The sequence below is a fragment of the Cherax quadricarinatus genome, chromosome 89 (assembly GCF_038502225.1).
Source record: "Cherax quadricarinatus isolate ZL_2023a chromosome 89, ASM3850222v1, whole genome shotgun sequence".
Lineage (NCBI taxonomy): Eukaryota > Metazoa > Arthropoda > Malacostraca > Decapoda > Parastacidae > Cherax > Cherax quadricarinatus.
The window spans coordinates 10,851,660-10,871,240 of NC_091380.1; the positions used below are offsets into that span (position 1 = coordinate 10,851,660).

The 19,581-nt window shown below is 38.2% G+C and overlaps 1 protein-coding gene across 1 annotated transcript in view; it reads left to right on the forward strand.

Annotated features, from left to right (window-relative positions):
• LOC128697253 (tigger transposable element-derived protein 1) overlaps nucleotides 1-19,581 on the forward strand; it is a 93,222-nt gene that overhangs the window by 52,808 nt on the left and 20,833 nt on the right. Inside the window, exon 5 of the mRNA XM_070104181.1 lies at nucleotides 9,331-9,598. Coding sequence (XP_069960282.1) covers nucleotides 9,331-9,598 — 268 coding nt within the window. The remainder of the gene's footprint in view (nucleotides 1-9,330; nucleotides 9,599-19,581) is intronic.

The following is a 19,581-nucleotide window of genomic DNA, read 5'->3' on the forward strand; positions in this document are numbered from 1 at the left end:
TTTATAGTTGTATTTGCGATTTCTTGGTCTCATTTGATAGAATGGAAGACATATTACAGAAATAGAGATGATTTTGATTGGTTTTAGCATTGGAAATGGCTTGAAACTGAGCTCAAAGTAGCAGAAATGTTAAATTTTTGCCGATATTCAAGAGTAAACAAACGACCTCACAAGTCTAATACACGTCAGCTGGTGGGTCTAATATACATTCACAAATATGGTGATGATATTTATACAATTATTACAGTATTGCATAACAGTAAATCTTCTATTTTTTGGTGTGAATAAAAATTCATTATGTGAATAAAAAATCAAAATGGAATTTATTTGTAAAGCCTCAAAACATAACTAATGAACAGAGGAAATGTTAGTTTAGTGCCAGGAATGCCTACATTGTTCATTCTGGACCCTATTTTGAAATTGGAATAGTATTTTGAACTTTGTGTTAAATTGGCCAAATTAACAATTTCCGATCACTTTATTTTGTAGTTGAAACAGTTGACTTGGCGATTTCTTGTGCTCAATCGATAGAATAGAAGTAATACTAGTGAAATAGCTAAGAATTTGGTTGATTGGAATAATGTAATTGGCCTAAAATGGGAGTCAAAGTCGGCAAAATCGCCGATTCGTGAATATCGCTGACACATCAAAATTCGCGAGAGCATAATTTCGTCAATTTTCCACCAAATTTCGTACTTTTTGTTTTATTACCTTCACAAAAACATTCTCTACGATTTCATAAGAAAAAATAACAAATTTTTTTTTTGAAAATTCTTGGACACTGGTGCGTGACTCCAGATTTGGGCCTTGGACCCTGAAAGGGTTAAGAGTAAATTCAAATACAGTGTCAAGAATGAGTTGACATTATTTATACAATTATTACAATAATGCAGTAGTCTGCATAACAGTAAATCTTCTATTTTTTTGTGTGAATAAAAATTCCAAATGGTAAGCAAGAGTAATATAAGAGGGGCCTGGAGCCGTGACTAATGAACAGAGAAAATGTTATTTTAGTGCAAGGAATGTCTGCACTGTTTATTCTGGACACTATTTTGAAATTGGCATCTATTAAAATTTGTGTGAAATTGGCCAAATTGCCAATTTCTGACCACTTTATTGGGTAGTTGAAATAGGTGAATGGGCAGTTTCTTGTACTCAGTTGACAGACTAAACATAAATAAGTTTATTTAGGTATACACAAATACAGTTACATAGATTATCATACATAGCAGTGTATGTATAGAGAACCTAGGATAACTCAGCAAAGTCGAAGTGACTTATATCCAGTACCTGGCTTGGGCTTGCCATATATGATTTTTGGTAAATATTTTTTTTCTCGATTGTTTGTTGGACTATCTCATTGAAACTTGGGCAATGTATGATGGAAAGATGCTTCTTAACGTACAACAAAAAAAAGACGGCGGTCATTAGCTGCCTCTTTGCAGTATATTTTCGTATGGTTTTTATGATTGTATTCTCTTTTTTTTTGGACTCATTTGATAGAATGGAAGATATATTACAGAAATAGACATGATTTTGATTGTTTTCATGACGAAAAGTACCTTGAAATTGAGCTCAAAGTAGCGGAAATGTTAAATTTTTGCCGATGTTCAATGAACTTTGTGTAAGTCAAGTTGGTTAATTTTATTAAGTGTATTCTAACCTAACCACTCTGTAATCTGGCAAACTCAGTAATCCGGCACACTACAGGTCCCAATGATGCCAGATTTGTGATGGAGGACCTGTAGTAAGGTTCAACTTACGTCCATTTTGACTTACGACCAGTTGGTTGGAACCAAGCTCGGTCGTAAGTTGGATGGTACCTGTATATTGTTTTATTTGACCAAATTCTAAGCTATTTTCTTGTATGCTTCAGTTCTGTCAATTGAGTACAAGAAACCACCCATTCAACTGTCAGAATTTAATTCAAATTTAAATTCAAATTTTCATTTCTTTGCAAAGTTTACAATGTGTGACTGACGTGTTATAACAAGTCTATTTCATTCGTAGTTTACAATGTGTAACTGACATGTTGTAAGGAGTCTATTTCATGCATAGTTTACAATGTGTGACTGACGTATTATAAGGAGTCTATTTCATGCATAGTTTACAATATGTAACTGACATGTTATAAGGAGTCTATCTCATGCATAGTTTGCAGTACATATTTACAATATTGATTTGCAAGTGCAAAGAAAGCCAGTATCATGACGAGGCAGAAGTCTCTAATTTGCCCAGATTTACACAAAATTAAACAATTTCAATTTAAAAACAGATTTCAAAATAAGTAATGTAGACATTTTTGTCTCTAAAACAACGTTTCCTGTGTTCAGTAGTCGTATCCCCAGGTCTCTTATATATATATACTTGCCTTCCATCATAACTAGAAATCAAAAGGTTTACCTTGTTTCCTGTGTAATGAAATATACAGTGGACCCCCGGTTAACGAACTTTTTTCATTCCAGAAGTATGTTCAGGTGCCAGTACTGACCGAATTTGTTCCCATAAGGAATATTGTGAAGTAGATTAGTCCATTTCAGACCCCCAAACATACACGTACAAACGCACTTACATAAATACACTTACATAATTGGTCACATTTGGAGGTGATCGTTAAGCGGGGGTCCACTGTAACTTGGAATGATTGGTCGGGGTTTACAATATCCCAATAATTGAATCAGACCTCTTAACCCGTAAACAGTCTAAGCAGATCTACGTTCACATGTGTAGTGCTACAAAAGTAGATCTACGTTTTTTTTGCATATTTTCAAATGTAACAAAAAAAAAGTAGATCAAAGTTTTTTTACACATTTTCAAATGTAAAAAAACAAAAAGATCTACAGGAGGGCCCCGCTTTACGGCGTTCCGCTTTACGGCGTTCCGCTAATACGGACATTTCAAATTATGACCAAAACTCACTATACGGCTCCCCCCACCTGACTTTCTAATACGGTCACCGTGCCCCACCCTGTTTGTTTACATTCTCCATGAGCTCAGTAAGCACTAAGTCTCTCCATTTTGTCTGGAAACTCCAAAATTTCAAATGTTTTTAAAAGTTATTTCATATTTTATATATACTATGATAATTATACTTATGTATACCTGTACCTAAATAAACTTACATACATCGAGTCATTTAAATGTCGTATATTACGTTAATATACACATTTTCATTAATCCATCCATGATATTTTTTTCAAAATTATATAATAAACACAATGCATAACATATAAATAAGATAAATACACCCCACAGTAGAATAAATAAACAAATGTGAGATGTGAGCAGACGACTTGCACAAGTGGTGATAATAACAATACTGAGTCTCATTAAATGTCGTATATTACGGTAATATACACATTTTCATTAATCCATCCATGATATTTTTTTCAAAATTATATAATAAACACGATGCATAACATATAAATAAGATAAATACACCCCACAGTAGAATAAATAAACAAATGTGAGATGTCATAGCAGACGACTTGCACAAGTGGTGATAATAACAATACCGAGTCTCATTAAATGTCGTATATTACGGTAATATACACATTTTCATTAATCCATCCATGATATTTTTTTCAAAATTATATAATAAACACGATGCATAACATATAAATAAGATAAATACACCCCACAGTAGAATAAATAAACAAATGTGAGATGTCGTAGCAGACGACTTGCACAAGTGGTGATAATAACAATACCGAGTCTCATTAAATGTCGTATATTACGGTAATATACACATTTTCATTAATCCATCCATGATATTTTTTTCAAAATTATATAATAAACACGATACATAACATAAAAAGATGATAAATACACCCCACAATAGAATAAATAAACATAAATATAAGATGTGGGAGCCACATAACTTGTACAAGTGACTGCAAGAATAACATTTTCTCTAATCTAACATAAGAGTAAATGTGTTACTGGGGGTAACTGTAGAAAATTATTCCTTTCGTATGTATGTAAGTAAGTTTATTCAGGTATACACAAATACAGTTACATAGATTATCATACATAACAACATACGTGTAGAGAACCTAGGATAACCCAAAAAAGTCAGTGTGACTTATTTCCATTGCCTTCACTCAGAGCTTCATTTCTTCTCAAAATGATGTTACATGAGAATGGGAGTGTTCTTCTTTATTAATTCTACCGTATCAATGTAGAGACAACCTGTACACAATGTAACTTTTACACAAACCAGATGTGTACATTTCGTTTGTTTACAAAACTTACCTTCCCCTGGTTTGTTTACATAACTGCGCCTGCCCCCTCTCATGTACTCATTCTTTCTCTCATTTATTCGTTTTATCTCATTTACTTACTCCTGACCCTACATTAAGACTACAAATATTTTAAGGTAAGTAATGAGTGAACTGTATATACATTTTATCGCTCTGGGATGCTTAAATATCATAGAATAGTATGTGTGGGTGGGGTGGCCTGGTGAGGCTATTACAATACATACCACACTTGATTTCTTACAATAAATACTACTTGTCTCACCCTAGATTAAGACTATAAATATTTTAAGGTAAGTAATGAGTGCACTATGTGTGTATTGTACCTTTTTATTGTTTTTTGATGCCTGGTTCTATTGCTAACTTAATATATGTTAGTGTAAACTTGTTATCTAGTGTTTGTATGCATTTATAAGTGGAAAAAAAGGGTGTTCCACTTTACGGCGATTTCCGCTTTACGGCGGTAGCCTGGAACCTAACCCGCCGTATAAGTGGGGCCCTACTGTACTTTTTTTACATACTTTCAAATGTTGAAAAAACGTATATATACGTTTGGACCGTTTATGGGTTAAATACCCATAAAACATATGGATGTAGGGGGGCCTTATGTATTCTCAAGGAAATCGGCAGAAATTGAAGACAGTGGTACCTCAAGTTACGAACTTAATTCATTCCAGAAGGCTGTTTGAGTGCTGATACCGAACGAATTTGCTCCCATGAGGAATATTGTAAATTAGATTAGTCCGTTTCAGACCCCCAAAAATACACTTACAAAAGCACTTACAAAAATACACTTACATAATTGTTCGAGTTGGGAGCTGTTCAAAACTCAAGGTACCACTGTATTTCTGTTACTTTAAGTTACTTCTGGTCCTGAAACCAACCAAAATTATCCCTATTTCAATAGTATGTCTTCCATTCTATCAAATATTACTAAAAAGCAGTCAGTGAAACCTTTAAAACCTTCCTAGAAAACACCTCAAATTCACTATTTTAAACCAAACACAATGTCAGAGTTTTGGAAATATAAACACATTTGCAGTATAATGTAATCCTTTATTGATAACGTTTTGCCCACACATTATACTGCATATGTGTTTATAGTTCCATTGTGTTGGTATTTGATACCATTTATTTCCAATGTCAGAGTTTTGTTTTTCCATCATGTATAATGAGTTTGTTTGGAGTTCTGGTAGCGGGGAGTAAATGATACGTCTTCGGAGGCTTCTTACTTTATTGTTAAGTCATGGTGAGTACACAGGCTTGTGTGTTTGAGCCCATGGCCCGGGCAGGGCCATCCCACGAGAGAGAGCTACTAGGCCTACTGTCTTGACTGCTTGAAGAGTAACACCAGAGTGAGAGCGTGGCAAGGGCAGACAGGTTGGCGTGCCCACCGAGAGGCCTGGCTACAGAGGGCAACACTTGAGTGGCGCGAAATATGAACTAAGCTTGCAGACAGCATGGGCTGTCTGTGCAGACAGTACAGGCTGTCTACATACGTTCGGCCACCTACCGCGCGTCGTCCCGACGCGACAATACTGGTGGTAAAAGGAACTCGGTCTCTCGTAGGAACAGGGCACAGATCACAAAATAAAAACATATACAGTGGACCCCTGCATACCGTCGCCATCACATAACGTACAATCCGCATACCGCTCGCTTTTATCGCAAAAATTTTGTCTCGCATACCGCTCAAAAACCCGCTCACCGCTCTTCGTCCGAGACGCGTCCAATGTGCACCCTTCGCCAGCCTCACATGTGCCGCTGGTGGCATTGTTTACCAGCCAGCCTCCGCGGTAACATCCAAGCATACAATCGGAACATTTCGTATTATTACAGTGTTTTTGGTGATTTTATCTGCCAAATAAGTGACCATGGGCCCCAAGAAAGCTTCTAGTGCCAACCCTACAGCAATAAGGGTGAGAATTACTATAGAGATGAAGAAAGAGATCATTGATAAGTATGAAAGTGGAGTGCGTGTCGCCGACCTGGCCAGGTTGTACAAGAAACCCAAATCAACCATCGCTACTATTGTGGGCAACAGAAAGGCAATCAAGGAAGCTGTTCTTGCCAAAGGTTTAACTGTGTTTTCGGAACAGAGATCGCAAGTGATGGAAGATGTTGAGAGACTCTTACTGGTGTGGATAAATGAAAAACAGCTAGCAGGAGATAGCGTCTCTCAAGCGATCATAAGCGAAAAGGCTAGGAAGTTGCATGAGGATTTAATTAAAAAAATGCCTGCAACTAGTGATGATGTGAGTGAATTTAAGGCCAGCAAAGGTTGGTTTGAGAGATTTAAGAAGCGTAGTGGCATACATTGTGTGATAAGGCATGGTGAGGCTGCCAGTTCGGACCACAAAGCAGCTGAAAAATATGTGCAGGAATTCAAGGAGTACATAGACAGTGAAGGACTGAAACCTGAACAAGTGTTTAATTGTGATGAAACAGGCCTGTTTTGGAAGAAAATACCAAGCAGGACCTACATTACTCAGGAGGAAAAGGCACTCCCAGGACATAAGCCTATGAAAGACAGGCTTACTTTGTTGATGTGTTCCAATGCTACTGGTGATTGCAAAGTGAAGCCTTTATTAGTGTATCACTCTGAAACTCCCAGACCGTTCAGGCAAAAGAATGTCCTCAAGGAGAATTTGTGTGTGCTGTGGGGGGCAAACAGTAAGGCATGGGTCACTAGGGACTTTTTCTATGACTGGTTACACCATGCATTTGCCCCCAATGTGAAAGATTACCTAACTGAAAAGAAATTAGAACTTAAGTGCCTCCTGGTGTTAGACAATGCCCCTGGTCATCCTACAGACGTGGCAGAGCGACTTTATGGGGACATGAAATTCATTAAGGTGAAGTTTTTGCCTCCTAATACCACTCCTCTCCTGCAGCCCATGGACCAGCAGGTTATTGCAAACTTCAAAAAACTGTACACAAAAGCTCTGTTTGAAAGGTGCTTTGTAGTGACCTCAGAAACTCAACTGACTCTAAGAGAGTTTTGGAGAGAGCACTTTAATATCCTCAATTGTGTAAACCTTATAGGTAAGGCTTGGGAGGGAGTGACTAAGAAGACCTTGAACTCTGCTTGGAAGAAACTGTGGCCAGAATGTGTAGACAAAAGGGATTTTGAAGGGTTTGAGGCTAACCCTGAGAGGATTATGCCAGTTGAGGAATCCATTGTGGCATTGGGAAAGTCCTTGGGGTTGGAGGTTAGTGGGGATGATGTGGAAGAGTTGGTGGAGGAGGACAATGAAGAACTAACCACTGATGAGCTGATAGATCAACTTCAACAGCAAGAGGCCAGACCTGAGGAAACTGGTTCGGAGGAGGGGAGAGAGAAATTGAAGAAGTTGCCTACTACAAAGATTAAGGAAATCTGTGCAAAGTGGCTTGAAGTGCAAACCTTCATGGATGAAAATCACCCTCACACAGCTATTGCAAGCCGTGTTGGCAACCTGTACACTGACAATGTTGTGAAACACTTTAGGGAAGTCATAAAGGAACGAGAGGTACAGGCCACTATGGACAGATATGTTGTGCGAAAGAAGTCCAGTGACTCTGAAGCTGGTCCTAGTGGCATTAAAAGAAGAAGGGAAGTAACCCCAGAAAAGGACTCGACACCTCAAGTCTTAATGGAAGGGGATTCCCCTTCTAAACACTAACACTCTCTCTCCCCTCCTCCCATCCCATCAGTCATCACCAGATCTTCAATAAAAGTAAGTGTCATGTAATTGTGCATGCCTTTTTCAGTTTGTGTGTATTAAAATTAACATTTCATGTGGTAAATTTTTTTTTTTTTCATACTTTTGGGTGTCTTGTACGGATTAATTTGATTTCCATTATTTCTTATGGGGAAAATTCATTCGCATACCGATCATTTCGCATAACAATGAGCCCTCTTGCACGGATTAAAGTCGCTATGCGGGGGTCCACTGTATATACATATGGACATGGAAAAAAAAACTTCCTACAGGGAGGGAAGAAAAAAACATGTGGAGAAACTCACACTGGACGCAGAAATCACCACAAAACTCACCTCTGGCTTGCTGAAACAGCTGTGCTGAGCTGAACAACAACAGCAACATACAAGTGACGCTGAACACATGACTTGAGAAACAGCGTGGGACGCTGTAGCGTGGAGTCACTTACAATTCTCGAAGAATTTCGGCAAATTTCAGCTGGATCCTGCTTGTACCTGTGTCTGGATGCTCAAACGTGCAGACACGACATCAGGATAACTCGTTGAGAGACGGATGCTTGTTGTGTAGGGGGATGAAGTGAACAACTTCATTCCTTCCTTCCTCTCTCTGGGCAAACAACTGCTGCGACATCTGCTTCCCACCATTTATAACCCAGTTTGTTTGGTGTACTGAAAGCGGGTGGTCAATGATAGACGTCTTCGGAGGCTTCTTACTTTATTGTTAAGTCGTGGTGGGTACACAGGCTTGTGTGTTTGAGCCCATGGCCCGGGCAGGGCCATCCCACGAGAGAGAGCTACTAGGCCTACTGTCTTGACTGCTTGAAGAGTGACGCCAGAATGAGAGCGTGGCAAGGGCAGACAGGCTGGTGTGCCCACCGAGAGGCCTGGCTACAGAGGGCAACACTTGAGTGGCGCGAAATATGAACTGAGCTTGCAGACAGCATGGGCTGTCTGTGCAGACAGTACAGGCTGTCTACACGTGCACCATGTGGGCAATTTTTTTTTTACTGTGCACATTCACTGCACAGACCCAGTCTCTCATATCTAGGCCAAAATTTACCATAGCTTATCTGAGGGAGCCGCACTCATAATTTAGATCTGCGTGAGGGACTCTGGCATCGATAATGTAGATATACGTGACGGCTGTTGAAAGGGTTAACTAGAATGTACGATGGGATGTGAAATACAGGCTTAGTGATTGGAGTGCCTCTGCCGACAATGCTTCAACAGAGAATTGTGAAAATGGAATCGTTGGCAAAACATGTGCTGTAATTGTTTCAACATAGCACTGACATTACACTTCAGACGGCCCAGTGAACTACAACATCATTTATGCTAAATATAATTCTGTCTTGATTTCTTACACAGAGGAACAGCAGTGATGTGGCACTGCTACTCAAGACCACTAGCTGCCCAACACAACGACCATCATCAACAACAAGCAACCCACCACAAGAACCATGTCAACTATCAGCTACAAGCAACCCACCACAAGAACCATGCCAACTACCAGCTACAAGCAACTCACTACAAGATTCATCACTACCACTATCAACAACAAGGCATGAAACACAAGAACCACCACCACAATCAGTCACAATCAACCCACCAGATGCAGCCACACTCAAACAATCAGGTAAACACCATTTTTATCTTTAAAAACACAAGAACAATAAGGTTCTGTCAGTCTGTATTCTTTAAATCAAGACAATTTAAAAAATAACATTAGCAATTTCCTACAAAGCCAAGGTAATCCAAACAAAAAATGAAAACACATTAACCATCACTTGCACCCTAGCTGTCTCTCCAAATATGTACAGATATCAGTTTGCATGAAACACAGTGGCATATTAGTGGCTTTTGTTATTTTTTATTTTTTATTAACACATCGGCCGATTCCCACCAAGGCAAGGTGGCCCGAAAAAGAAAAATTTCATCATTATTCACTCCATCGCTGTCTTGCCAGAGGGGTACTTTACACTACAGTTATAAAACTGCAACATTAACACCCCGTCTTCAGAGTGTAGACACTGTACTTCCCATCTCCAGGACTCAAGTCCGGCCTGCCGGTTTCCCTGAATCCCTTCATAAATACAGTGGACCCCCGCTTAACGATCACCTCCCAATGTGACCAATTATGTAAGTGTATTTATGTAAGTGCATTTGTACGTTTATGTTTGGGGGTCTGAAGTGGACTAATCTACTTCACAATATTCCTTATGGGAACAAATTCGGTCAGTACTGGCACCTGAACATACTTCTGGAATGAAAAAATATCGTTAACCGGGGGTCCACTGTATTACTTTGCTCACACTCCAACAGCACGTCAAGTATTAAAAACCATTTGTCTCCATTCACTCCTATCAAATACGCTCATGCGCGCTTGCTGGAAGTCCAAGCCCCTCGCACACAAAACCTCCTTTACCCCCTCCCTCCAACCCTTCTTAGGCCGACCCCTACCCCGCCTTCCCTCCACTACAGATTTATACACTCTCGAATTCATTCTGTTTTGTACCATTCTCTCTACATGTCCGAACCACCTCAACAACCCCTCCCTCAGCCCTCTGGGTAATAGTTTTAGAAATCTCACACCTTCTCCTAATTTCAAAACTACGAATTCTCTGCATTATATTCACACCGCACATTGAAGTCAGACATGACATCTCCACTGCCTCCAGCCTTCTCGTTGCAACATTCATCACCCATGCTTCACACCCGTACAAGAGTGTTTGTACAACTATACTCTCATACATTCCCCTCTTTGCTTGCATGGACAAAGTTCTTTGTCTCCACAGACTCCTAAGTGCTTTACTCACCCTTTTCCCCTCATCAATTCTATGATTCACCTCATCCTTCATAGACCCATCTGCTGACACGTCCACTCCTAAATATCTGAATACATTCACCTCCTTCATACTTTCTCTCCCTCCAATCTGATATCCAGTCTTTCGTCACCTAATCTTTTTGTAATCCTCATCACCTTACTCTTTCCTATATTCACTTTTAATTTTCTTCTCTTACATATCCTACCAAACTCATCCACCAACCTTTGCAACTTGTCTTCAGAATCTGCCAAAAGCACCATGTCATCAGCAAAGAGCAGCTGTGACAACTCCCACTTTGTGTTCGATTCTTTTGTGACTAATAATATTACATGTAAACTATATTATCTTTGTACAACATAAAAGAATAACAACACTGCACTAGCCAAGGACTCGAACCCATGCTGCTTTGGCCTGCCTCATGGTGGGCGAAAACGCATGACGCCCTAATCCACTGGACCATATGATCCTTACAAGTAGAGCATCCAGCAGAACTGGATGTTGTACTCCCTACCCAAGGACACACGATGGTGTGGATGACTCGAGGCTAATTTCATTCTAGTCCCTGTTTGGTGTACTAGTTCAACGAGCAGTATTTTATATTATTGTGACTACGAACGAGTGATATTGATCAATAACAACACTGCACTAGCCAAGGACTCGAACCCATGCTGCTTTGGCTTGTAAGGATCGTATGGTCCAGTGGATTAGGGCGTCATGCGTTTTCGCCCACCATGAGGCAGGCCAAAGCAGCATGGGTTCGAGTCCTTGGCTAGTGCAGTGTTGTTATTGATCATTATCACTCTTTTGTGGTCACAATAATATAAAAGAAATAAAAATGTGAATGGAAATATGTAAAGTAAAAGGACACAAGTGCAACTAATGTGACATTTATTGTGGCAACATTTCACTCTCCAGGAGCTTTATCAAGCAAGTGGCTTGATAAAGCTCCTGGAGAGTGAAACGTTGCCACAATAAATGTCACATTAGTTGCACTTGTGTCCTTTTACTTTACATATTGTCGGTAATTCTACCAACATTATATGAATGGAAATATTAGCTTCCAAATTCTTCATTTTGAATGAACACATTTTGAATGAACACATTTTGAATGAACACATTTTGAATGAACACATTTTGAATGAAGTCCTGTGTCTAATTATGAATTTATAAATCATACACCAAGACAAAATGAGCACCACAAATAATTTAGAGCACTTTCTAGGAGACCCACCATTAAAACTGTCATAATTTAAAGATGGGACTTCAAATTCAAATTCAAAGTTTATTCTCTATAAAGATTACAATGTTGAATTTACAGAATTTGGTTGTTGTGTGGTTTACATGTAGTTAAATAATGATTACAGAGTGTACCACTAGAACGCCTAGCATGGCTAGGCATTACAGAGTGTACCACTGGAACACCTAGCATGGCTAGGCATTACAGAGTGTACCACTAGAACACCTAGCATGGCTAGGCATTACAGAGTGTACCACTAGAATGCCTAGCATGGCTAGGCATTACAGAGTGTACCACTAGAACACCTAGCATGGGTAGGCATTACAGAGTGTACCACTAGAATGCCTAGCATGGCTAGGCATTACAGAGTGTACCACTAGAATGCCTAGCATGGCTAGGCATTACAGAGTGTACCACTAGAATGCCTAGCATGGCTAGGCATTACAGAGTGTACCACTAGAATGCCTAGCATGGCTAGGCATTACAGAGTGTACCACTAGAACACCTAGCATGGGTAGGCATTACAGAGTGTACCACTAGAATGCCTAGCATGGCTAGGCATTACAGAGTGTACCACTAGAATGCCTAGCATGGCTAGGCATTACAGAGTGTACCACTAGAACGCCTAGCATGGCTAGGCATTACAGAGTGTACCACTAGAATGCCTAGCATGGCTAGGCATTACAGAGTGTACCACTAGAACACCTAGCATGGCTAGGCATTACAGAGTGTACCACTAGAACACCTAGCATGGGTAGGCATTACAGAGTGTACCACTAGAACGCCTAGCATGGCTGGGCATTTCGGGCAGACTTAGTTTAATTCTTTATTTTAAAATATTACAAATTATGAGGTAAGTTGGTATTATGGCTAAGTGACTAAATACTAGTTTGTGAGTTTAGCAATGTGAATGCTTTTGTTTTGGCACAGTACATAGTTTCAGTATTGGAGTATCATAGGATTCATTATTTTAAAATTGAGATTAATATTTCTGTTTATGGTCAAATGGGTGAGTGAGTGTAAGTGTGAACCACCAGGTGGTATTCGTGTAGTTAGTTGATGGGGTTTATCAGGGAGATGGGATTGAAAGTTGACCAACAGTTACCAACCTTATTTGTGTCCGGCACCTCCTACTAATGTTGCACCTCCTACTAATGTTACATCTCCTACTAATGTTACATCTCCTACTAATGTTACATCTCCTACTAATGTTACATCTCCTACTAATGTTACATCTCCTACTAATGTTACATCTCCTACTAATGTTACATCTCCTACTAATGTTGCACCTCCTACTAATGTTACATCTCCTACTAATGTTGTACCTCCTACTAATGTTACATCTCCTACTAATGTTGCACCTCCTACTAATGTTACATCTCCTACTAATGTTGTACCTCCTACTAATGTTACATCTCCTACTAATGTTACATCTCCTACTAATGTTGCACCTCCTACTAATGTTACATCTCCTACTAATGTTACATCTCCTACTAATGTTACATCTCCTACTAATGTTACATCTCCTACTAATGTTACATCTCCTACTAATGTTACATCTCCTACTAATGTTACATCTCCTACTAATGTTACATCTCCTACTAATGTTACATCTCCTACTAATGTTACATCTACTAATGTTACATCTCCTACTAATGTTACATCTCCTACTAATGTTACATCTCCTACTAATGTTACATCTCCTACTAATGTTACATCTCCTACTAATGTTACATCTCCTACTAATGTTACATCTCCTACTAATGTTACATCTCCTACTAATGTTACATCTCCTACTAATGTTACATCTCCTACTAATGTTACATCTCCTACTAATGTTACATCTCCTACTAATGTTACATCTCCTACTAATGTTGCACCTCCTACTAATGTTACATCTCCTACTAATGTTACATCTCCTACTAATGTTACATCTCCTACTAATGTTACATCTCCTACTAATGTTACATCTCCTACTAATGTTACATCTCCTACTAATGTTACATCTCCTACTAATGTTACATCTCCTACTAATGTTACATCTCCTACTAATGTTACATCTCCTACTAATGTTACATCTCCTACTAATGTTACATCTCCTACTAATGTTACATCTCCTACTAATGTTACATCTCCTACTAATGTTACATCTCCTACTAATGTTACATCTCCTACTAATGTTACATCTCCTACTAATGTTACATCTCCTACTAATGTTACACCTCCTACTAATGTTGCACCTCCTACTAATGTTACATCTCCTACTAATGTTGTACCTCCTACTAATGTTACATCTCCTACTAATGTTACATCTCCTACTAATGTTGCACCTCCTACTAATGTTACATCTCCTACTAATGTTACATCTCCTACTAATGTTACATCTCCTACTAATGTTACATCTCCTACTAATGTTACATCTCCTACTAATGTTACATCTCCTACTAATGTTACATCTCCTACTAATGTTACATCTCCTACTAATGTTACATCTCCTACTAATGTTACATCTACTAATGTTACATCTCCTACTAATGTTACATCTCCTACTAATGTTACATCTCCTACTAATGTTACATCTCCTACTAATGTTACATCTACTAATGTTACATCTCCTACTAATGTTACATCTCCTACTAATGTTACATCTCCTACTAATGTTACATCTCCTACTAATGTTACATCTCCTACTAATGTTACATCTCCTACTAATGTTGCATCTCCTACTAATGTTACATCTCCTACTAATGTTACATCTCCTACTAATGTTACATCTCCTACTAATGTTACATCTCCTACTAATGTTACATCTACTACTATTGTTACATCTACTAATTTTACATCTCCTACTAATGTTACATCTACTACTAATGTTACATCTCCTACTAATGTTACATCTACTACTAATGTTACACCTCCTACTAATGTTGCACCTCCTACTAATGTTACATCTCCTACTAATGTTGTACCTCCTACTAATGTTACATCTCCTACTAATGTTACATCTCCTACTAATGTTACATCTCCTACTAATGTTGTACCTCCTACTAATGTTACATCTCCTACTAATGTTACATCTCCTACTAATGTTACATCTCCTACTAATGTTACATGTTCTCCTACTAATGTTACATCTCCTACTAATGTTACATCTCCTACTAATGTTACATCTCCTACTAATGTTACATCTCCTACTAATGTTACATCTCCTACTAATGTTACATCTCCTACTAATGTTACATCTCCTACTAATGTTACATCTCCTACTAATGTTACATCTCCTACTAATGTTACATCTACTAATGTTACATCTCCTACTAATGTTACATCTCCTACTAATGTTACATCTCCTACTAATGTTACATCTCCTACTAATGTTACATCTACTAATGTTACATCTCCTACTAATGTTACATCTCCTACTAATGTTACATCTCCTACTAATGTTACATCTCCTACTAATGTTACATCTACTAATGTTACATCTCCTACTAATGTTGCACCTCCTACTAATGTTACATCTCCTACTAATGTTGCACCTCCTACTAATGTTACATCTCCTACTAATGTTACATCTACTAATGTTACATCTCCTACTAATGTTACATCTCCTACTAATGTTACATCTCCTACTAATGTTACATCTCCTACTAATGTTACATCTACTAATGTTACATCTCCTACTAATGTTACATCTCCTACTAATGTTACATCTACTAATGTTACATCTCCTACTAATGTTACATCTCCTACTAATGTTGCATCTCCTACTAATGTTACATCTCCTACTAATGTTACATCTCCTACTAATGTTGCATCTCCTACTAATGTTACATCTCCTACTAATGTTACATCTCCTACTAATGTTGCACCTCCTACTAATGTTACATCTCCTACTAATGTTACATCTCCTACTAATGTTACATCTCCTACTAATGTTACATCTCCTACTAATGTTACATCTCCTACTAATGTTACATCTCCTACTAATGTTACATCTCCTACTAATGTTACATCTCCTACTAATGTTACATCTACTAATGTTACATCTCCTACTAATGTTGCACCTCCTACTAATGTTACATCTCCTACTAATGTTACATCTCCTACTAATGTTACATCTACTAATGTTACATCTCCTACTAATGTTACATCTCCTACTAATGTTACATCTCCTACTAATGTTACATCTCCTACTAATGTTACATCTCCTACTAATGTTACATCTCCTACTAATGTTACATCTCCTACTAATGTTACATCTCCTACTAATGTTACATCTCCTACTAATGTTACATCTCCTACTAATGTTACATCTCCTACTAATGTTACATCTCCTACTAATGTTACATCTCCTACTAATGTTACATCTCCTACTAATGTTGCACCTCCTACTAATGTTACATCTCCTACTAATGTTACATCTCCTACTAATGTTACATCTCCTACTAATGTTACATCTCCTACTAATGTTACATCTACTAATGTTACATCTCCTACTAATGTTACATCTCCTACTAATGTTACATCTCCTACTAATGTTACATCTACTAATGTTACATCTCCTACTAATGTTACATCTCCTACTAATCTCCTACTAATGTTACATCTCCTACTAATGTTGCATCTCCTACTAATGTTACATCTCCTACTAATGTTACATCTCCTACTAATGTTGCACCTCCTACTAATGTTACATCTCCTACTAATGTTACATCTCCTACTAATGTTACATCTCCTACTAATGTTACATCTCCTACTAATGTTACATCTCCTACTAATGTTACATCTCCTACTAATGTTACATCTCCTACTAATGTTACATCTCCTACTAATGTTACATCTCCTACTAATGTTACATCTCCTACTAATGTTACATCTCCTACTAATGTTACATCTCCTACTAATGTTACATCTCCTACTAATGTTGCACCTCCTACTAATGTTACATCTCCTACTAATGTTACATCTCCTACTAATGTTACATCTCCTACTAATGTTACATCTCCTACTAATGTTACATCTACTAATGTTACATCTCCTACTAATGTTGCACCTCCTACTAATGTTACATCTCCTACTAATGTTACATCTCCTACTAATGTTACATCTCCTACTAATGTTACATCTCCTACTAATGTTACATCTCCTACTAATGTTACATCTCCTACTAATGTTACATCTCCTACTAATGTTACATCTCCTACTAATGTTACATCTCCTACTAATGTTACATCTCCTACTAATGTTACATCTCCTACTAATGTTACATCTCCTACTAATGTTACATCTCCTACTAATGTTACATCTACTAATGTTACATCTCCTACTAATGTTGCACCTCCTACTAATGTTACATCTCCTACTAATGTTACATCTCCTACTAATGTTACATCTACTAATGTTACATCTCCTACTAATGTTGCACCTCCTACTAATGTTACATCTACTAATGTTACATCTCCTACTAATGTTACATCTCCTACTAATGTTGCACCTCCTACTAATGTTACATCTCCTACTAATGTTGCACCTCCTACTAATGTTACATCTCCTACTAATGTTGCACCTCCTACTAATGTTACATCTCCTACTAATGTTACATCTCCTACTAATGTTACATCTCCTACTAATGTTACATCTCCTACTAATGTTACATCTCCTACTAATGTTACATCTCCTACTAATGTTACATCTCCTACTAATGTTACATCTCCTACTAATGTTACATCTCCTACTAATGTTACACCTCCTACTAATGTTGTACCTCCTACTAATGTTACATCTCCTACTAATGTTACATCTCCTACTAATGTTACATCTCCTACTAATGTTACATCTCCTACTAATGTTACATCTCCTACTAATGTTACATCTCCTACTAATGTTACATCTCCTACTAATGTTGCATCTCCTACTAATGTTGTACCTCCTACTAATGTTACATCTCCTACTAATGTTACATCTCCTACTAATGTTACATCTCCTACTAATGTTACATCTCCTACTAATGTTACATCTCCTACTAATGTTACATCTCCTACTAATGTTACATCTCCTACTAATGTTACATCTCCTACTAATGTTGCACCTCCTACTAATGTTACATCTCCTACTAATGTTACATCTCCTACTAATGTTACATCTCCTACTAATGTTACATCTACTAATGTTACATCTCCTACTAATGTTACATCTCCTACTAATGTTGCACCTCCTACTAATGTTACATCTCCTACTAATGTTACATCTCCTACTAATGTTACATCTCCTACTAATGTTACATCTCCTACTAATGTTACACCTCCTACTAATGTTACATCTCCTACTAATGTTACATCTCCTACTAATGTTGCACCTCCTACTAATGTTACATCTCCTACTAATGTTACATCTCCTACTAATGTTACATCTCCTACTAATGTTACATCTCCTACTAATGTTACATCTCCTACTAATGTTACATCTCCTACTAATGTTACATCTCCTACTAATGTTACATCTCCTACTAATGTTGCATCTCCTACTAATGTTACATCTCCTACTAATGTTACATCTCCTACTAATGTTACATCTCCTACTAATGTTACATCTCCTACTAATGTTACATCTCCTACTAATGTTGCATCTCCTACTAATGTTGCACGCTACAGTAGCTCAGAACCTTACCTGGTGTATAAGCAGCGCCCCTCAGTAGCCCAGAATTTCACCTGCTGTATAAGTGTGGCCCTACAGTAGCCCGGAACCTAACCTGCTGTATAAGCAGTGCCCCACAGTGGCCCAGAACTTCACCTGCTGTATAAGTGTGGCCCTACAGTAGCCTGGAACCAAACCTGCTGTATAAGCAGTGCCCCACAGTGGCCCAGAACTTCACCTGCTGTATAAGTGTGGCCCTACAGTAGCCTGGAACCAAACCTGCTGTATAAGCAGTGCCCCACAGTGGCCCAGAACTTCACCTGCTGTATAAGTGTGGCCCTACAGTAGCCTGGAACCAAACCTGCTGTATAAGTGGGGCCCTACAGTAGCCCAGAACTTAATCTGCTGTTTAAGCGGGGCCCTACAGTAGTCCGGAACCTAACTTACTGTATAAGAGGTGCCCTCCTGTATCACATTTGAAGATGAGGAAGTCAACTTTCTAATCTTCGAATCACAAATTGCACCACATACAGTACTGCGAGTGAATAAATTGAACTCAGAAACGATGCTTTTAATTCAGTGCATAAAATCCAAATATAAACTGAGCAATTAAAAAAGTGTTTGGTAAAATAAAGGATATTGTGCTTCTTGTTAGGACTCTGTAACACCCCCGGAAATGCCATTTTGCACCCCTGGTTGGGAACCACTGAAGTAGAACCTTAGACATGATGGAATAATACAGAAGGATTGTCTGAGTGTTCATTAAGTCAGAATGTCAAAAAATACAAACGAAAAACACTAAAGCACAGATGCTTCTCGACTTAGGAGATTTCAACTTTATGATGATGCAAAAGCAGTTACCTTTCAGGTGAAACTTCAGATAATTGCCCAGCATGAAGGTGGCAAGTCCATAACTTGTAT